Source organism: Charadrius vociferus, unplaced genomic scaffold (genome assembly GCF_000708025.1).
Source record: "Charadrius vociferus isolate BGI_N301 unplaced genomic scaffold, ASM70802v2 scaffold32, whole genome shotgun sequence".
In the NCBI taxonomy this organism is placed as follows: domain Eukaryota; kingdom Metazoa; phylum Chordata; class Aves; order Charadriiformes; family Charadriidae; genus Charadrius; species Charadrius vociferus.
Genome location: NW_009647856.1, coordinates 4114636 through 4137218, shown reverse-complemented (window position 1 = coordinate 4137218; position 22583 = coordinate 4114636). Strand labels below are relative to the sequence as shown.

Genomic DNA, 22583 nt, shown 5'->3' with positions numbered 1-22583 from the left:
TAGGCACGCTTGGACATGGTTGTCCCACCATGGAAATATCTAAAATTGCCATGAAAATGATAAACTTGTTCCTAAAGGATGTTTTAAAATGAGGATATGGTAGAGTTCATCATGACCATGAAAAATTTATTACCTTGGCTTAATGAAAGAGTTATTTTATCCTCAAACTTGTCTTTTTCACAGAAGACCTATTTTAGATGGGTAGCTTAAAAACAGCTGTTGGAAGGAATAATACTTTTTAATTCCATATTAAAAGTATAGTGTAGGGTATCTCATTTCACATACAGGTGTAAAAGGGCACAGTCCTAAAAAATGCATTTTTAGCGACTTGAATTCAGAGTAATTTCATGGACAATGCTACATTAATGCCAGAAAGATGTGTGTTGTTTTTTCGTCCCTGGTTGTTTTCTGTGGGTCTGATTGCTATGTACTTATTATTATTATTCTCTTTACCAGTTGGCAGATATTTAACGTCATAGAATCATGACCTGGTCCTTTGAATTTAGCCTGTCTCTCTCTCTACCTCCTCCGTGATACTTCTAGCAGGCTGAGGAGGGGCACACTGGGACTCTAATATTAAGAGTTTCACCTCCAGCCAGTCTACGTATGCGCCATTTATGGGCTGAAGTATCACAGGTCAATTTTTAATTCACTTGTTCACCCTGATATGCATGGGGTCAGGGTAGCAGGGAATGATCTCATTTATTCTCTCCCTTAACTGTTGCCCTTTGCCAGCATCACAGTTACAAAGGTGGCAAGAGGAGAAAGGCATGTTCTGTCTTTCCTGTAGCATATACTGTTTTCTGAGGATTTGCTTGCTAAAAAAGAAACAAACGAACAAAACAAAACAAAACAAAACAAAAAACCACCAAAACCAACCAAAAGACAGTTTCTATATGAAAATTCAAGGGACTTGATGACTTTCTGAACCATGAGTGAATGAGCTGGACTCTCCAATTCCCAACACAGAGTCACAAAAACACAGGAGGTTGGGAGGAATCTCTGGAGGTCGCCAGTCCAAACTCCTGTTCAAAACAGTGTAACTTCACAGTTAGGTAGGTTTTTCGGGGGTTACATACTAATATCTGCCAGGGATAGGTGTAAAAGCTGTCACTGTTCCAGCCTAAGAATCCAAACATATTTTTGAAAAGGGGCTGCACTAGCAGTCGGGAGATACAACTCATTTGAGAGAGGTTGCAGTTAAGCTCTGCAGTGAGAAAGTGGGTCTAATCATATATTTTCAATGACAATACATTGCATATGGCCTATTGCTTTGCAATTTTCTCATTATCCCTATTAGCGTAATATAAACTTAGGACTGACAGCTTTCTCTGACTTACCATGACTGGAAAATTGAGAAACGTTGCTTACAATTACATCTTCCCACAGATGGAGAACTGTACTCTGGCACAGCGGCAGACTTCATGGGCAGGGACTTTGCCATTTTCCGAACTCTGGGGCATCATCATCCAATCAGAACAGAGCAGCATGACTCCCGGTGGCTAAATGGTATGTAAAATGTACATTTATCCCGTTACGTTCATCTAGTCATTAAAGACTAGCACACAGCTTCATTCCAGCAACATCTGTGACATATACACCCCTCTTTTATTTGGAGCAGAATTTTGTCTTAAACCAGTTAAACTAATCAAAAGTGATTTATAAAGAAGCATTTTTGGCTTAATTACATTGAGATTTGTGGAGTGTGATTAAATTTAAAACATATACAGACACTACGGCTAATGCAGTTATGCCACAGGAGCAGATTGCTGTAGGGTGCAAGTTGGACAGAAGCTCGAGGCTTGTGGAGGCATCAGCCACATGTCAAAACAAAGTAGCTGCAGAGCCTTGGGCAGGACCGTGCCTTGTACAGGCTTTACTTTTTGACTAGTTGGAAGGCAATCTGACACTGGCCACCAAAGTCCAGCAGAAAGTGAAACAGCAGAGCCTCCTGAGCAGGCCAGACTTGTCAATAGTTTGGAAAAAGTGAAAGGGGTCCTGGGCATTCCAAACTATTGGATTTCAAAATATTCAATAGTTTAACAAGGCACAATAGCTTCTGGTTTTGTATGGATATTACTGATCAGGCCTGTAGTTGTTTGTGTCTATGGGGAGAGAGGGGTAGTTTCAGAGAAAATCTGGTTTTGGCTTCATATACCAAAATACTTTAAAATGCATCTGAGTACTCTATCCAAGTTCTACTGAAGTCAAAATTCCAATAGCTTAAATGGAATTACGCTTGGCTTTAGCTATACAAGGATATGAACATTTTTGAAATGAGAATTCATCGTCTGAAAAAGCTGACATTGGATTTAAGTGAGCCAGTAATACTAACGGTAGTTACTCTGGGTTAATTTATATTTTAATTTTTGAAGAGATGACTAGCCACTTCTGCTGTACACACTGCTGGCATCTGCACTCCTGGTTTTGAATTCACAAAGTATTTTATTCTTAGATATTTTTCACTCCTAGCCACATTATTTATATCTGTGCTGAGGTCCAGGTTTTCTTATGTGGTTTTGCAATTTAGGGCAAACTGTTCACACAAATTTTTAATGTGTAAGAGCAGACTGTGTTTTAACAACACGGTTTCTTATTAGCTACAGTCAGGAACTTCTAGTATCATACTCGTTATCATATTAGCTATATATACAATCCATAACAAAACCAATCCCTGACTCATAATTAAAACCACGAAGTGCTGTTGCAGGTGGGATAAACAACTCATATGCATTGGATATATGTATCAGATAAACACGTATATGACACGTTGTATGAATGTGATTTTTGTACTGTTATATTTAGTTTTGTCATAATTCATGTGGACTACTGTGAGGACAGATTCAGGTCTATCACATTTCACTTCTGCAGTCCATGCTTGCCCAGTAACCCAGAAATATTGTTCATTGGTTTATTTTATTATAATAAAAGACAAGATTTCTGGACTTCAGGAGAAAGTAAAATACAAGGGTTGCAGACATATCCATCTATCTTAGTACCTGGTAGAGTAATAACATGTTAAAGATAACACCCGCTTTTGTTATGATAGTCATGATGACATAAAGTCCAATCATGCAAGCAAAATCTGCTTTTGTGCAGTAGATTTGCACAATGACAGCTGAGTCAGGAGGATTTATGCAGTGGGAAAGCACAGCCATTGTCCACAGCCCCTGTACTTCATCGCTGAAAATGTGTCATTCCTTTGTGGATTCGGTTATCAGTCTTTCAGCGCTAAATGTGAGAACTGCTTTTCCCAAATTAGCACTAAGGTTATGTCTGACAGGGTGCAGAAACCACAACTGCTTTGTGCTCAAGATGGGGAGGAGAAGACAGTTGCACAGAAAAAGCTGATGAACCTCAAGATCTCTAGAATTCAAGTGTTGTCCAAAATGAGCATAAAAGTAGAAAGGCAGCATTTACCGTAGCACAGGGTGAAGATGATTATCAACTCTCAGTGTAGTTCTTACACTATATTCCTGTATGAAGTTTCAAGCTAATTTTAAAAAAAAAGGAGGAATCAAACTGAGGCCTTTAGAAATGATTCTCGTAACTGTCTATAATTTAATAAAGAATGATCCTTAAGTACATTTTTGAAATCTATCTCTCCATTGCGACTTAATAAGTTTACATTCCTAATATGGAAAATTTGGCTTAAAATCTGCACTGCAACGTTCCTATTACAGTTTCTAAGACTTTACTGTTAATTTCCCTGTGATAAGGTCCTGGCAGCCTTTCCACACAGTACTCCTAATTTCTGCATCTAACTGGGAAATCCAAAAATGATAATGGTTTGTGTTTGAAACTCTACAGGCATGCTAGTCCTTTTATTATTTTTTTTGTCTTTTGTAATTTTTCTCTTTTAAATATAATTATAAAAGAAGCTTTGTGTTTGCACGTATTTAATGTAGATATACTTTTAAAGAAATAAGCTCTCATTGAAGGATGAGGTGTATTCTACCTTCTTAAATATCTGTATAGACTAGTTTTGAGCCTTAAGTTGGCAGACCTTTATACGATTTTTAGTAAAGACGTGGATTGCTATGTAGTGGTGGGTTTGCTTTTTTAGTTCCTTTCTACAGCGTGCTTAGCCTCAGGTTAAAAACCACTATTCTAATGGACATATACTAAAAGCTGGATAAGAACAGCAGTTCTCGTCAAAGTTACAAAGAGAAGCCCTCATCCCCGTGGAATTTAATAGCTATGCAGTGAGGCATCCAGTCCTTGCTAATATTTACTTCCTTCAGAGCAGGAACTTGAACTTGCTTTTCCCATACTAAAGCTGAGGTCAGAGTGGACAGGGTGCATAAAACACAGCTGTTTGGTACCAAAAATGGAGAGAAGAAGACATTAAGAACTTGCAAAGTTTTCGCAGAATTTAAATATCATCCTGAACTGGTGTAAAAGTAGGACAACATTGCACAGAGTGATTAAGGTTTTTGGATTTAACTATGACCAGAGAGTTCCTACGCACAGTCACTTTTGGGAGATGCTCCACCTTTCATAAGAAGTTAAATGTTGCTGGGAAGAGAGCTTTGAACTGTGCCCGGCCCAAGGGAAGGTGCTGATTAGCAGCTCTCAAAGACTTTTTAAGTCTTTTAAAGATATTAAATAATCACAGGCTTCTAAAGACATTTAGTTTTGTATAAATAATTAAACAGTCACCAAGCCAAATAAAGCAAGGGAGACCGATTCTATAGCCATGCAGTCTGGGCATTCATCTAGAAGTCAGGGAACCATACATCAGTCATTGTAGTAGTCTATATTTAATTATTGATAAAGAGTTGGCCAGATGTGACATGAACGCATTTGCAAAAACACAGAAAAATGCATTGTTGCTGAGGGAAGTCATCTTGAATACAAAAAGCCGCAGTTCAGTGCCCCAGACTGAATCATGTACTTTGTTATAAGCCATGTACGTGCTCACCCTGGACGTTATTGGCTCCTCTGGTCAGTGCATGGAATTTCTCTGCACAAAAAACTTTGACAGTCTTAGTTGGTCCCAGTGAGTGTCAAGAATAGTTTTGAACTCTCAGAAGAAAACAAACTTCTGAAATTGAAGAAACATCTCCTGTCCAGCTTTACCATAAGGAGCAACAGCTTTGATGTTACATGTATATGTTACAGAGTTTTGCCTATAGGCAAAAAACATCTTTTCCTTTAAATGTACCATTGCTTCTTATAGTTCAGAGCCATCAGAAGCTCGTGTTATTTCAAGAAAGCGTTAATCAGTTCCTACTTCTGCAAACTGCCTCAGCAATAAAAAGAGATGAGTAGGAGGCTTGAGCAGGTCGGAGCAGCTTCCCCTGGTACCAGGGAGTTCCCCAGTGACCTACACGCAGTGTTTGCTGTACACCATCCACGGCAGCGTTCATGCAAGGGCTGAGGGCATGGCTTGAGGCAAGAAGGCAGAAATGGCAGTGCAGTGTACCAAAGCAAATGCTAAGCAACGCAAAAGCAAAATACTGAAGGCCGTTTTCAAGCTGGAGATTAGGGGAGTGGAAGGAAAGCTTGGAGACACTCGCATCTTTCCTGACTTGAGCACGGGGGATCTGGCCTTAAATTGTTAACATTTTGTAAAATGAATAACCATAAACATTTATTTTAAAAGCAAAACAGAGTTGGGCTGTAGAAGATTTGAAAGGAAATGAAATCACAAAAAGCGCATTAAGATAGTAGTATAAATCTGGTTTGCACCCCAGAAAAGTGAGGGAGTGGTGGCCTCGCTCACCCCTTTTACTAGACCTGGGGTTAAGAGAGACTGTCAGTCTGGATTTCCAGCCTTGCCTTGGAATTTCCTTGCTTTTTATGAGTTTAAACCAGCTCTATGATATTATTTTAGCATACTTTCCATGGCTTAATTTTTAAAGTGGGGTAGTAGCTGTGCTTAGTCCCCTGGGGTTATTGTCCTTGGTAATCCTTACTTTACGGTTACATAAACAGCTGAGAATTATAGAAGCTGAGCGACTGTTCAATAAAAAAGAAAATGCCCTCTTAAATTTCACAGGCTCCAAGGCACAAAACATGGACTTGATACTCTCCTGGCATTCATACAGAACTTTAGACATCACTTTATGTTGTTTCCGCTTATGGCAGTTTGTAGGATGATCCAGCACCGGCAACATACACACGTAATTTTGAATATATGTGTATTGCACAGTAGAGGAGTGTATTGCAAGAGAAAGACAAGATTACAGCTAGTTTATAGGATTTTTACCTCTCTAATAAAATGTATGAAATGTCTCAAGTTGTTTAGAAATGAATATTTGTTCTCTTGCAACTACTTTTGCTGAGATTTGGATGTGTTCATTCACTGCATCCTTGAATCTATAATTCGTCTTTGGTCACCCACACTGAACCCTTGGTCACCCACACTGAACCCTTTTCCCACTGATACATGCCCACTGATGCCCCCTCTTCTGTGCCACTCGCTCGCCCCTAAATGCCTTCCTAGTTTCCCACTTTCTGGCTCACCTGCTATGCGTTCCCAATGCAGACACACAGAAGGCACTAAAATACATGTCACCAAAGGTAAGCAGATGTGGAAAATGGCTGATCTGCCATCACAGACAGGACCCAACCATCCTGGTACCTGGTTATTTCATGAAGTACATCTGATATGTTCCTGGAGAAAGAAGGTGATGGATGCTACAAATAAAACCAATCTCCAGCAAAGGAAAGAACTAATTAAATAAAGGGCATTTTAAATAAGCAGGGTATGAACTGCATATGAATATATTTAGTCGTCAAATTAGAAGTCTTAAACCATGGGGGGAATGAAATTAGAAAAAGCTGCCCAATATAAGTAGTCAGTGAGGCAGCTTAGCTGGTTTTAAGAGGAACTTAAATAACATTTTGTGTGTTGTCATATAGCACGCTTGCCTGACATTGCAAGGGACTGCAGTGAGTAGACTAAGAAGTGTCTCCCAGGTCTGTGTTCCCATAAGTTTACAAGGGCATATTTAAACAATCTTACCAGTGAAAACAGTGAGTGGATTTTTGTGTGTGTGGAGGTTTTTTGTTGTTCTATTGGTGTTTTTTTCTTTTTTTTTTTTTTCCCCGCAAGATTCTCTTGCATTTAAAATATGCATTTCTGTATTTGAAACAAATTAGTCAGCTGATACCTCCTATCATGCAGGCTGTAGTGTGGACCAAGTTCTGCACTTTCCCACCACTGCTTATACAGGCATGAACAACTCCGACCCTTGCAGGAGCAAAACATGTCCATATATGCAAGTCTCATTTCTTACTCAATACACCCTCCCACCCCCATTCCCATTATCTTCATTGCTAAGAATAGTAATAAATAATTTCACAGTGATAAATTCTATGTGTGACAAATGCTAATGTCACCTAACACAGTGCTAGGAAGTACTCAGAAACTATGGTGACGGTGGCATAATAATGTGAACAGAATGGAATACAAACTCAATTTACAGGGTGGGGTTTTTTTTTGTTTTCTCCCTTAAATCTGTAGATCCAAATTTGAGAGACTGAATATGAATTTTAAATTGTTTTTCTCATTGCAACCTAACAAGTCTTTTCTCTATACATTTTATTACAACCCGTTCTTTTTCTTTTGGAAGAAATTTCTGAAATCACAAAATAATCACTTCTTTCTTAATGTTATTAATTGACGTTTATACTGTCACTGGCCTGAAATGGTTTACAACTCAGGAAGCCATAGGTCCAGCTGAATACTTGATCAGAAGCTACTCATGTATTTGAATCAGTTGACTCATCTTGTCTGATAACTGCTCCCTGTATCTTTCTACAAAGTCAGAGAAGCATTTGATTAAGAAATCAAACACCAAGTAGCAGTAGAGACTGTGCTTTACAGTTCCTCCGGATGTGAGGAAGATCATGAAGAGGGTGGGTAAAGACACCCAGAAAAATTATAATCTCACATCAAGTGACCTGAATGAAATTATTTTAAATCCTTCTAGGAAATAAATCTTCTTTCTCTCTCCCTCCCCCGTCCTACTCTAGGATTAGGTCATTTTCTTCATTAAATTTCAGTGATGTGGATGATACTTTGTTGTGTTTAGGCATGAAAAATTGGTAAAAGTAGCCAAAAGATAAGTTTTGAGGCTGGAGTGGAACAAGTGGGTAGGAAAGATGAAGCAGAAGAGGACATTCCCCTGGTTTGACTGCACATTTTCAAGACTTCCTGATACTCCAGAGAATATGACCTGGGGCAACAAGACTTGCATCAGTAAATGTATCGGTCCGAGCTATAGCCACAATATGCTTGGGGATCTTAGGATACAAATTAGTCCAGGAACACATGACTTAGAGCATATATATTACATGGTTAACCGTGGGTTCATTTATGGGTTTTAGCTTGATCAGCCTTATTATCCACACCAAAAAATAATAGCTGGGAGTGTAGATTGGAAGCCATGCTTTGCTGCAACTCATGCTGTGACTCTCTTTATAGACCATATAAGATGAAAAAGAATGGGGGAGCTCAGAGTTCAATGCTTTGTGCACTGTTTCCACTGGAGACCAGAGGAGTTTGCTGCATGTAGTACAGTTTTAGGAAAGAAGTTCATAGCTCTCAAAACAAGCACTGTGGGATATGACCCCAGTCCCAAACAGATCAGTGCGTAATGTCTCTCTAAACACAGACTTGGCTGTGATTGCCAGCTCGGGGATCTGTGCTCACTCACATACACTGAATTGATCTATTGATGATATGCCTTAGAATTTAGGGGGTTTATGTCAGTGATGAATAGGACTTAGTAAGTCCTGATGAGCCTCATGTCAGGGTGAGACCTGAGAGTGTAGCCCTTCACATCACCTATGCGCTGCCTTTTCTGGGGAGGAAATTGGACAAATGAGGCAGAACAAGCTCTGACTAGATGCTAGATGGGGATAAATCAGTGCACCTGGCTGTACGGGGCAAACTGGATGATCTTGCATGGGTGTTCGAAATCAAATTTGATGACCCAGGTGAGTTGCTTTTTATAGACATAGCTTTAGATGAACAAATCTGAGTCTCATCTGCCACCTCCGGCAGTGTAAAAACCCAGCTGCATGAGTACACTCCAGGAGTCACACTCGATCCTGGATGTCTCCGGCTCTGCACCCTTTTCATACTGAATAATAAGCACCAACAATTCTCTGATTACCAGTAATCCCAGTGATATTCTATGTTCTCTAGAAAGCGCTTGCTTTTTTTTTTTTTTTTTTTTTAACTAAGAAGGACAGTTTTTTTTATGTGCATTTATTTCAATGGAAATGGATAACTGAAGTTGGCAATGGACAGCTTTGTAAAGTGATGGTCTGTTCGCATAAGGAAGGTCACAAACAGTATATAACTCAAGCAGTGATAGCTGTGGCGATGATCTCTACTAGAAAGCTTTGTGTAATACTTTCAGTTAATATATGATTAAAAGGACCTTTTCTATCTATACATATAGGTATAAATATAAACACATTACCTACATGCATGAGTTCATAGGAAGCCTCTCCTCTTGCCCTGGAGATTAATTTCAATAGAGAAAAAAAGGTAATTTGTCCAGGACAGGTGTAGTGTTCAGGTTCTAGGACTGCACTTTTCTTTGCTTTTGGTGTAGGCCCCACTTTAAATTACACAACATGGCTTTCTTTGTAATTATTATTTTTTGCAAAGATCCAAATCAGCTTAAAGAAGAGGAAAGTTCAGATTAGGTGGCAGGATGCCAAAACCAAAGCCTTTGTGTTATAGGCCTTGCAAATTCAAGTCGGTTTCCCATGATCTCTGAGATCTCTATGAGGGCTCATCACAGCTCTTATGCTTGAAAACCAGTGACTTTTAGCTACCAAATTATGCCTCCTCTCCTGTTCACAAAAGTAACTAACCAGTTTTTCAATGAAAGTTAAGCAGAAGTCTGCTTGTAGGGAATCACACAGCAGAATACTAATTGATTTAAACAAAGCTGGAATGGGTCTGTCACAGCCCCCTTCATTGGGATATGACATACCTCTGAATCTTTGTTTAATGTTCTTGTGTTGTTTTTGTGGGTTTTTTTTCCTCTTCTGCTCCAGCCATCAATTTAATGAGTGTTGACCCTGTCAATACCAATTTCCTCTTCTCAGGCCACCACGTTCAGAGTTTGGTGGGCATTCAATAGAGATTTACTGTTGACTGGGTAATTTGAGTTCATGTGTGTGGTGAAAAATTAGTGAGGAGAATTACCCAGAAAAGTGGATGCCATGACAATGCATGTCACCATGGTGTGACCAGCTCTGCTGACATAGGTTTCAAAAGCTCTCCCCCTGTGAAAATGGGGCCTGTTTGCAAATTAATTAGTTTCTGGCAGCAGCTTGATTGTTGACCCAAAGTTTGTAGAGTGGAAAAACAATCAGATTAGTGTGTTCAATATAAAGGCCCAGCGCAGCGCTCGAGTGCAGTTTGCCAAACTGTTGAAGCCGTGAATGGAGTGAAACAAATTCTTTTTTGAGAAGCCAAGGCAAAGGTTAAGTGTGATGTGACTAGAGCACCCTGGCCGCGGGGCAGCGGGGGGAGAATTAGAGGTTTCAGCCACACAAAAATAGAGAGTGCTGAGCGAGTGGCATTGAATTTAATGAAATTCACAGCTTCAGACGCAAAAGTGTTTGGCAATGTTTTAGTCTTGTGTTAAAGGGAGAAATAAGATGGCTTTGTTTTAAGAAGTTTTCTTTGTACAGTCACGTGGGATACCAGGGACTGAGCCTCTAAAGGGTATTAGAGACACTTCCTGAGCCTCCATGCTGTTTCTAAGCACCTGCAGATTTTGAGGTTTGTACCAGTTCCTCCCCCTCCCCACCACACACTAACTCCCTTTATCTCTAATGATTCAATCCAAGCCTCCCATTCATCACCTCTAACATTTGGGCAGGTTTCTTCTTTTAAAGAATGCTGGTGCCGTGACTCATGGATAAACATACTAGAAATCAACCCTTGCAAATAGATAGACTAGCTAAAACTTGTTATTCAGGTACTGAGACAAAAGTTAGGTACTAGAAAATACCACAGGCCAGATCTTTAGCTGATAATAAATGAGAATATCCCCAATGCAGCCAAGAAAGATCTACTGATTTCTACTTGCTGCAGTGCTCAGCTCATTTCATTAATATGCTTTATTTGTTCAATGGCTATTTTATATACAAATCCACCCTTCATCATCCATTTGTGGCATTCACTGTTATTTATTCCATTAGACTGTTTATTTCTTTTACATCAAACAACGCTGATGCATTTTTTAATTATTATCTTCCCAGTATGACAAATACAAAGAAGGAAAATGCCAACAAATGTGGAGGAGACCATGTTCATGGGCAGTTGGTGTAGTCTTCTCTTGAACCAGTGGCTTGGCTCTATTGGCCTGGATCAGAATACCTGACAGAACCAGGGGAATGGGAGGACAGAGCAGCTGACCTTAAAATATGAGGGGCTCCATCACCATGTAGCCACAACCCCATCAAGTAACAGAGATGCCCAGCGTACCCAGCAGAGTTAATGATGTGAGGATACAGTCCCTTAGTCTGTTCCCACTTCTTTCCCCCATTCCATAAAATTACAACTGTTAGTCTGCAACCTATACAAACTTTGTGATTTGTTCTTGGTAATAGGGCTGAACCTACATCCCCCCTTACACTAACATTCCTGAACCATGAATTGCTTGTCCCAAAAGGCATTCAGTGTTGCTTGCAATTAACACAACTAGTTGCTCAAAGCCGGCACCTGATGTGGCACGTAGCCAGCTGAAAACATAATTGGCTCCTTCGATGGAGAAACATCCACTTCAGAATGGAGTTTGTGATGATGGAATTATTAGTTCAAAGTAAGACAGGTATGTGAATACCTGGTCTATACATTAAAAACTCAGCTAGCGCTAGACACAAGTGAATTAACTTGCAGACTCAAAGCCTCCCTTTTGCTCTGTCTCCATAACTTCCCCTTCTCTTTGTTCATGAAATCAAATAGTGTAAATTCCAGTCTGAATGCTTGTAAGGCTAAGTAATTGCTTTTGTTCTTTGGGTTATTTAATTACAAATCTCAGTAGATGACAGGTCCTCTGCACTAAAGGAAGACATCACATTTGCACAGTTACTGAATCCCAACACAAATGTGTGTGGCAAATCAGTGACTGCAGATTTATTCATGCCCTCTGGGACCTGCACTGCCTTTTCAGCTTAGCATGCAATATGATTTAAATTACAGCTTGTGCAGAGCTGTGCCTTGGGATTACACTCCATGTTTCCAACTGTTTATAGTTCAGTGAGCTTTAACCTCTGTGATTCTGAAAATTAAATAATGTCACGGCTGATATCAAACTGATGGCTGGTACTAGATTGCTAAATACTGTCTTGTATTAAAAGCCTATTTTTACAATGAAGTGGAAACATCAATGTATCTAAAACACCGATAACATATTCAGGTAGTTTGAGAGCACAATTCAAAAGCCACGCTAGCAAAGAATCGCAAAGCTAATATCAAGCTCCATTCTCAAGAATATATTCTGACTTCTGTATTTAGCAGAGTTCTGGCTGTTGGCTTTCCTAGAGCAGGACTGGGCCTAATGCAATACTCTGTGAGGAGGCAGGCACACAGAGGGTGTAAGTCAAGCAATGTGGATCGAGCATCTGTTGTAGTTAGATGCAGATTTGTTAATTCCTTGGAGATTTTATAGTTTTATTATTTCTGAAATACTATGACACATCAAATCAGGCCTTTTGTGCTGTAAGTGTAGGGTATCTTAATATCTCTTAATCTTTAAACAGAGGAGGAGTGAAAACACTTAGTCACAAAACTGTATATTTAATATGGTGTGTAATTTCCCAACAAATCATTTTTCATCCTTTTCAGGGTTTTAATCGATACACAATCTTTTAGTGATTTTTCTTCATTTAGTTCTGCAAACCCATGTTTCCAGGATAGTCACTGTTCCAGTCCCACTTGAGCCACTTCACTGGGTTCCTCCTCAGGTTCCACCAGGCAACACCTGCAAAACAAAAGGGTGAAACAAATGTCACCACTGGCATCATTCAGCCTGTAGAGCTTTATTCATGACCATGTTGTAAGGAAGACAGAACAGGAAGAGGACAAATGGGAGAGACAAACGGATACTTATTTTTCACTTGTAAAGGTAGCATGTTTGACTAAATAACAGAGAAAATAAACAAAGAAGCCCCAAATACCTTAATCACAGAATCACAGTTCTCAGATATGAGGGACAGATTTAAAAAAAAAAAAAAAAAAAAAAAAAAAAAAAAAGCTTGACAAATGGTTCATCATTTGATGCCCTTACGTTTTTACAGTGCAGTAGATCCTGAACTTCCCATTTTGCTGCATTGCCAAAATAACACTTTTTTTTTTTTTTCCCCTTGATCTTTGGAGCACCCTATATTACTTATCTCAGACTTGATGTCTAGCTTTTAGGTTGCAAAGTGGTGCCTAAAGTATCCCATCCCTTGCCACTCCATTAGATTCTGTGGGTTTATATCAACCTATCCTTGTTGAATAGCTGGCTGTTACATTTGACTTTCTAAACATGCAGATAGGTGCATCTGCATGCCATACAGTAAAAAAGACATGGTAAAGTTTATGGTAACATTTAAAATATGCCAACATATACAGGTATTCACCAGCTAATAGTTGGTAACCAGCAGCAGCGAATGCCTCAGATGATGTGACAGTTCACAGATAAATTACTATATTACTGAAATGTTGTAACATTGCTTTTAAGAACCTCAATCTCAAGAGCAGCAGTGCTGATTGAAAATTTCCATATCCAAAAAGACTGTTGAGAATAACCCACCAAAACTGAGCTCCCCACTGATACGCCTTTTTTAGTTCTTTTCCCCTCTGTTCTCAGATCCATATCACTGGTGGCTACAGGCTGAATGTTTCACATGCCAGGAAGGTGAGACGTCTTGTAGTGTTATCAGGGAAAAATCTCTCTTTCAAAGGCAAGAGTTAAACCGTAAATCTTTGAGACCCCCATGTCTTGTAGAACATCCAGCAGAATTTGATGTTCCTGAGCACTTAGGGAGACCACAAGCATACTAAGTAAATGAAGACAAGTTAGTTCCCTTTCTGATTTAGCTTTTAAAGTGACAGGCTGGCCTGTGTTTTTGTTAGATTCCTGGATTATGGAAAAGAGTATTTTTAACATATGTTTATATATATAAAAATTTCATTTCCTTTTGGTAGGTTTGTAAAGATTTCTGTTCAGGTAAGTGCAGCAAGATTTGTAGGAAGATTTTATTAGATGAGCTGGTATAAGAAGAAAACAGATAACCTTTCAGGGACAGAGCTTTTTTACAGATGATCATTCAGAAAAACATAAGAAAAGTTATTTTAAAGACTGAATTACATATTTTTCCCATCCACTCCACAGTTCTTATGAAATATTTGAAAGCATTCAGTGATAATACATTATCTGTGAATGTGGCCATATATCTGAGGATTGCTGTTTATTGATTCTTTTACTGCCATTTGAGCAAAATTCAATAGCCTTATAAATAGTAAAAAATGTTCCACTGATGTCAGTGAGATTAATCATATTTCCTGAGCTCTATGATAACATTTGACACACTGTAAAATCTGACAGTCACAGGGCACAGCTCTCCTTACTTACTTACCCACCCCTTTGGTCTGTTTCCTATTCTCTTGTTTCTCTAAAGGAAATTCCACAAAAGACAGAAAAAGCTCCATGAGAGGGAAAGGTGCAAAACCTTCCTCTGAGATATTTCACACGGACTAGTGAGTCATCAGTTTTTTTCACAAGATTGTGTAAATAGGTTGTCATTATTAATACTCAGCCCTGCTCCACGTTTGACATACTTTCAGTTTTAATTATTTTTTTTTTTGCCATACCTGTCAGTAGAAAGCATTCTATAAAAAATGTTTCACCGTTTCCCATTTATTACAGGACCTATATTTTTTACTGCATTTCATACGCTTACTACTTTCTTAATACTTTTGCTAAACTTTCTGCTAATTCCTCTCCCTTCTGTTTATGTACCACAAGCAAGTGTGCTGCAAATTCCTCCCTCACTGCTTTTAAAAAATGCTAAAATTTTGAGTCTGATATGATGTTACTCCAAGAAGGTTTTAATTCTTAAAAGTCACAGTAATTACATCAAATATTTCTGAAATGCTGTCAGTGAATTAAAAATAAAAGGAGGGTTTCCTTGTACAGAATAAAAGTACATGCCAATTAAACAGTTTGAGAAGAACAACTTTCTGACAGAGCCACACAAACGGTAATGTTGTGAGATTTTTCTATCTCAAGCAACTCTGTAGTTTTCATCACACCTGTGCAATTAAATAATTTCTCTTTCCTTTTCTTTTTTTAATAAGCAGAACTAAGTTCCCCATCATCAGTAAACTAGTACATTATTTCAGTTGGGTACAAATCCTGTTAATACCTTATGTTGACTAAAGCTAAATTAAGTTGGAATCACATATTACGCTCACATGACTACTGAAAGAGGTTGTCATAACTGATGCTATCACACTGAATACCTCAGGTTGTGCTGAGGGGTTTTGCTTCCACGTACAGATGCCTTACTGTATTTTATGTTGCTCTGCTACACTGACAGATCAGTTAAAACCGGTCATTCACCCAGTCCTTTTTTCAGTCTTTGCTGCCATCCCTCATTAATCTTACTTTAATGGATTTTGTGTCAAGTTGCTTTACACTAGCTGTAAAAGTTAATTATAACAACAAAACCTTTTTCATAGTTTGACAAAATGACCTCAGTTTTGTGGCCAAATCTAAAGGATTTAACAAAGAAATTAAATTACAGGAGATTGGATAGGTTAGGCAATTGCTACAGGAGTGTTCTCTGCTGGATCACTCCTTGGGAACTGGCTCGGGCCGACGATCATTTCCCGATGAATGAACATCCCTCACTGAGAATTGAGATGATGGCAGAGTCCTGTCCAGTTTTTTGACATGTTGTCAGGGAGGAGATTGTTTTTACAGCTACACAACCCCTTTCCACACACTTCAAATTGAACCTGGCAGTACAAAATTTGGAATTTTTCTTCCTGTTTTCAAAATAGGTGACTTTTGACACAAAGGCCGCATTTGTTCACATTGTAGGCAGGAAAAGTTAACATACGTGTGGACAAATGCTTCTGCTGGAGACAGGGTTGTGCACTGTATGGAGCTGACAGAGAAACCCTAAGAGTTTAGGTCTCGTGAGATATATGGAGGCTGAAGATACACTTGTCAAGCCACTGTTGTTCAGTTTGGAGTTTCATGCTTTTCCCAATCATGCTGCTGAAGGCTGTCCCACTTTCCCTGCAGTGGGATACGTTTGCCTTGTTAATCCCCAACTATTCCTCACACTCAGCCAGTGACTTGTCTCCTGCAACGTGCTGTGTCAGGAGTTTGGCTGATGGTGTTGCTGCAGCATGCTCTCTCTGCCCTCAGGACACTTTCTCGTACCCTCTAATTTCCATGTTGCAAAGAGGAAGAGTATTCCGCCAAGACATAATCACACATCTCTCAGCATTCTGGAAGGCCTGAGAAAATCACATTAGTGGAGAGGAACAGGTTTGGTCTCTGAGTTTTGGGTCATCTACCATAAACTTCTTGCCCATCTCCAGGGGCTTGTGCTCCACCTGTGAATCTTCAGAGCTTACACAGGCCTGTAGCATGACTCTGATTGCCGAAAGTGTATAACACCCTAAATCAAAAACATCTTCTGTCTTCAGTGCCTCCATGCTCCACTTCCTCCCCTAGTATATCACTTTTTAATGTAAAGACTGTGATACTTAGTTTTTGTCACTCATCCAGAGCTCTAAAGATGTAGGTTACACAGTTAAGGCACAGGCTTTCCAGTGTTTTTATTTCCAAGTGTCAATGTCAAAAACTTTAGATAAATTACCAAGAGAGGAAGAAACAGGCTCTTGGCTGGAACTCTCATTAGCTTTTTCTGCAGAGAGGTTAAGACGTACAGAAAATTGAGACTAAAGTGTTCCTAAATGGAGACAATATGCTGCAAGCCTTACTTTCTGTTCTGTGAAGGACACCAGTTTTCTCAGTTGCCCAATTATTCTTTCTGAGGGACAACTAAGTCAGTTTAAAATTAATTGTGTTGATAGATGTACAACACCTTAAAACACAGTCAGTGATGGAAAAGGTGTTAATTTTTGTTGTTGTTCTGTAAAGAGATAATAATCACCTCTTTTAAATTAAATAGGGTGGGTAGATCATAAGCATTGTTTTGTGAGAAATCTAATTTACGTTGAGAATTAAGCTATAATTTTACTGAACTTTTGTATTCACTTTTCTTCACCATATAATTAGTCATTACAGGGAATCAAAACTATTGTTGTCTCTTTCAAACAAAGGCGTCAGAAACTGATAATTGCATCAGAGATCAACATTTTCTTCCTTCTCCTTCCTGTGTGAGCTAAAATGTTGCTTCCAAGTAAAGTAATTCATACTGAATTACGCCTCTAAGGCAGCGGAGGATGAAGAGATGTCGGGGCAGTGGCACTGCCTGCAGATGTAAGCCTTGGCTGGCACTCAGGTGCTCATTCACACTGCTGTAGAGGTGTTAAGTACTGCAAATTAAGGTTGTACTCCCCTTCAGGTCATTTGATGCTACAGCCCTGGGGAGGTGGCCGGGTGGGCTGAGGCGCTGCGGTCCCCTCCTCGGTCCCCCCACTGCCCCGCCGGGGCTTATATACGGAATGGTTTAGGTTGGAAAGGACCTTGAAGATCATCTAGTTCCACCCCGCCCTGCCATGGGCAGGGACACCTCCCACCAGACCAGGTTGTTCAAAGCCCCATCCAGCCTGGCCTTGAACACCTCCAGAGATGAATCTTCCACAGCTTCTCTGGGCAACCTGTTTCAGTGCCTCACCACCCTCACAGTGAAAAATGTCTTCCTAATATCTAATCTAAATCTACCCTCTTCCAGTTTAAAGCCATTCCCCCTCATCCTATCACTACATGGCCTTGGAAAATGTCCCTCCCCAGCTTTCCTGTAGGCCCTCTTTGGGTACTGGAAGGGGCTATAAGGTCTCCCTGGAGCCTTCTTTTCACCAGGCTGAACAACCCCAACTCTCTCAGCCTTTCCTCATAGGAAAGGTTCTCCAGCCCTCTCATCATCTTCATGGCATACTCCAACAGGTCCATATGCATAAGAACATGCATTCGCAGTAACACCTTAAGTTAAAAATAGTATCTGTTGAAACTCTTACCATGTCTTACGAATTATAACTTTCAAGAAGTTTCCACAAATATACCTTAGTATATTATTAACACTCCATACTGCACTTGCCCTTCTTTGCTTTTGCGCCAGCTATAAATCTGTAATTCCTTAAAAAAAACCCTCCACTTAATTCAGATGTAAGGTCTCTCTCAACCAGAATGCTCCATAGGTGACACTCAAGCTCAAAGCACTGAAAAGCCACAGCGACTAGATGTATATGAAAGAGTAGCACTGAGATGTGGAGGAATTTACACATATGAAAGCATTGTGCTGCTTTTTTTTTAATGTGTGTTTTTTTTGTTTGTTATGCTGCTGTTGCATCCATGTATTGAAATGGTGGAAGAGTGAGATGTTAACATTATTTTAACACCTTGAAAATATGTAATCTCTTTATGACACAAAAAAATTCCCACAAGTCATCAATGAAACAGAACAGATTCTGCAGGCGAAGACTTTTCTTTCTTAATTCTGAAAAGAATTTTGAATCAGGAAAAAAAAAAAAAAAGAAGAATATGTATGCAATTGAAATTACAAGAAGTCTTAGCTAAACATTAAACTTATTAGCCCATATTATAACCTGACTATGTCACCAAAATTTCTTTTACTAGTCTTTGAAGAATTAAAAAAAAAACAAAACAGGCTATGACTTCTAAGAAGGAGAAACAAACTGTCATAGCTAACACTATTTTAAGATCATCATTCCTCAGCATCAGTCTGGCTTGATTCAAAGACAAACTTGATAAAGTTCATCTGTCTATAAAACTCTTTCTGATGAGAATTTCCAGTGCGACATCAATGAGGGACTATAGGGCTTCTTACCTTGTGATAGCTGCTAACACCACAATCATGCATGGCCTGCATGTCACACATCCACCTCCGCCTACCCATGGCTTTGAAAACAGTGTCTTTAAATCACATCTCTACTCTGTGGTCTGTCCCTGGGTCTTCCTTCCATGTCAGCATCTGACAATAAGTTGCCACACAAGCCTCATATTATGTCCATAATAGCCATTAGCTCCATAATAATCCCTTGTGCAAAGAGCATTCCCACCTTGAGGATGTGGTCTGATGCCATCCGTGTTGCTGAGAAGCTTCACTGCAAGCGGTGAATCCATGAGAGCTCCGCTGTGTTTGCCTGAGTCATCAGCAACAAGAGGGATGTGAAAGCTGAAGAATTAAAATGAAGGGACTTTGGAAGAATACCACTAAAAGCTTTGGCGTTTTGTAAACTATATTTGAGTGTGTAAAACCACAAACCAACTTAGCTCTCTCATCACCATATATTAAAAGCTTTGTCCTCTGGTGACCTTGACGAGCGTGCCCGTGGCAGACAGCTCTGCTGTGCACATTTGTGACTGGTGCTGCAAGTCCCCCTCTCTGAGGGTAGCAAAGCTCACTGGGATTGCAAATTCAGAGTTTCTGAGGACAGTGCTCGGCTCTCTGCGCTGGGTCTCAGTGGATGGGCACTGTATGTAGTTATGAAGTCCTGAGTAGCTGTCTATTTTTGTTGTTGTTAAATTTTTAATTTCAGCTTCCCTAGTCTTGTTCCTCTCCTCAGGGCCCCAGTCACCCTCCAGTACTTTTCATTAAATTATAGCAATTGCAGTTTTACTGAGCGTAAAATTTCCCTAGTTTCCTAGAATTTTCTTACTGTGAACTGATAAATTAGTCATTTTGACCATAAATATACAATAATAGGGGCATCCAGTTCAAAGTCTTTACAAAACATTTCCTGAGAGAACTGCCCTTTGGCTCCTGTCAAGTGATGAGGAGATGACCCCAGCTTCTGTTCCCTCAGCTTACTCAATCTTGACAGCTAAAGGTAATTTCTGTGCCTTAAAGTTTATAGATCTTCATTAAAATGCTAATACAATTCAGTTAGAAATCCGATTTCTGACTTTTATTGTTTCTTGCTGTTGGGGGGTGCGTGTGTGTGCATGCGCATGTGTGCATGCGGTTGTTGCTGCTAAAGAGTAACATTTGTAAAAGAACAAATGCAGATCGATTTTCCTTAGCTTTTTCTCAACCTGAAGTGCTGAGACAAGCAAAACATGTTTCCATTACTCAACTAAGCAAACAATGGCATATAAATCATGGAGGCAGCTGGACCAAGGTGTCGTTTCCATAAAGAGCCAGATTTCTCATGAAGGACAGTTTAATGGGCTGCTGCCAGGGAAATGCCGGCAGAGCTGGTAATGGCAGGAGGGCACACTAAAAGTGGCGCTGGAAAGGTGTCGCGTGGGAGCTGAGAAATGGCCCCACAGCCAAGACAACCAGAAAAAGGAGACTGAAAAAGGTGTGTGCTTTAATAATTTGCTTCTTGAGGCTGGTTGTTTTCAATAAAAATCTAAGTTTTTATTTTTAGCTTGTTCACGTTGGCTGCAAGATCATAGAAGTGTTTTTAGGTGTAATTTTATTTTGATCATGTTTATGCTGTGGCTTTGTTTCTCCTTTGATCATGCTTAAACATGTTTCAGACATGTTTGTTTGATGTATGCTGTTTTTTAAAGCACTCTTCCACATTGTCTGCTCGTGTTTTTTTAAAGCAATGAGTCATAGCAAAATGTTTCTTAAATTCATTTTCCCAAAACATGCTTTCTGGACTTTTACCCAATGGGAGACTGCTTTTAAACAAGAAAGCGTTGAACTGTTGTAACAGCACTTCTGAGTGATTCACGGATTGGAGACAGTTCTAGGGTCGCAGAAGAACTGATATTTCACACACAGAAATTTGAAGCAATCCTCTCTGTCCGCAATAGCTGCAGTGCACTGACTTTTACAGTTATCACCTGTGGGTTTGGATCAAAGTCCCACTTTCCATTCAGTAAAACTTGCTTGAAGTTTGTTCCGGCTCTTCTTTTGCGGCTGTGTTGAATGTATGAAATAGGTCAGCCCTGACTGAATTATTTTAAACTTCTCATGGGGACCGCTTGATACTGAACCTGTTTAATTATGCAGGGTGAGGCAGGGCAGTCTCAATACTTGGAACATACACATTCATGGATGACATTCTTTCTTCCGCTGCATGGGTGAGCAATTAGGAGAGTCAAGGAGAAGTCCCTTATCTGTGGACAACATCTCCCTTCCCTTCCTCAAAGAAAAGCACTACAAAAATGCTAGGTAGTCCATGGAGAGGGCTATGTTGCGTGACTGCCAGCCATCTGGCTGACTGATTCATCATGACCCTAAAGAGTGAGTTGTAAGCATGGTCTGAAGCCCTGGAGTTAAATGCAAGTTTGCATCAAGCCTCAGGCAAGTCAAACAGCTCCTCTGTTAATGAAACAATAAAGAACACACTATAGATCACTAGTTCACACCACCCACTTCTTCGCTTTATAACCTACAAAATTGTCAACCACATTTCTCCCCCTCTCTCCACACATGCGATCATGATGTTGTATTTATGATCATTATATCCATTCTAAACAGAAATGAATCTGTTTCTATACGCAACAGAACACATGTAGCCTCTTCTTCCTTTATTTGCTTCATTGCATAGACATAGATCTGTTATATGGAAGGGGGGGAAAAACCCAAACACCACCAGGTAACAAGAGCAAGGGCTCTGTAACATGAAGAACCACTCTTTTATTGACTAAAACATATCGATTTAACCAGATGGTGAAACAGCCTGAGGTTTGCTCAGTAAGAAACACTGGTGTAATTCAACAAAAACTGTTCCATGATGTACAGTGAATGTTTTCTAATATAAGGCTGTGTGACCACTTTATTTTCAGGGATGTAGTTAGGATTATTAATCACTAATTGAAAATCTGAATTCATCCCGGATGAGCACTGGTAAGAAATGTATACAAAGCATATTCACACACGCACTGGCTGTGGCATTAGTTATATCTGCCTTCCTCACACCCCCCCTCCTCTGCTACCACTCTGACAGAATCATTTGAAATACATATTTTCAATGTCTTAAACTATTTTTCTATCATTCTTTTATCAGTCCTGCTTTAATACTAGACTCCCTTACCGTTTCTAGGTTCACTTGCAAAATTATGAGAGGGAAAGAAAAGAATAACAATATGCTAACCGAGGGCAAGTTTATATAACCCGCACTATATCAGCAATGTTATTGACTCAAATGGGACTCCCCACAGTATCTTCATAGGCCAATGTAAAGTTAGATGTTTGATGCCCGATAATAAAGTGATTTATTTTAGAATTTGATATCTTGTGATTTACAAAACCCACTGTGCTAGAAACAAATCATTCAACCATTTGGGAATGTATTTAGGTTTTGGTTGAATTATTTTTTTTACCCTTTTCATTAAGACCTTAAGATTATAAAAACAGTGTATTCAGACAAGAGGTTCTCCAGATCCAGTAGCCCAGAAGAGTGTCTGCTAATGGGTATCCTCTTTTCC

The 22583-nt window shown here is 39.5% G+C and overlaps 1 protein-coding gene across 1 annotated transcript in view; it reads left to right on the top strand.

Moving 5' to 3' along the window:
- The window catches only part of SEMA3A (sema domain, immunoglobulin domain (Ig), short basic domain, secreted, (semaphorin) 3A), a 168045-nt gene that overhangs the window by 107021 nt on the left and 38441 nt on the right, over positions 1-22583 (top strand). The window contains exon 6 of the mRNA XM_009882930.1: positions 1390-1509. Coding sequence (XP_009881232.1) covers positions 1390-1509 — 120 coding nt within the window. The remainder of the gene's footprint in view (positions 1-1389; positions 1510-22583) is intronic.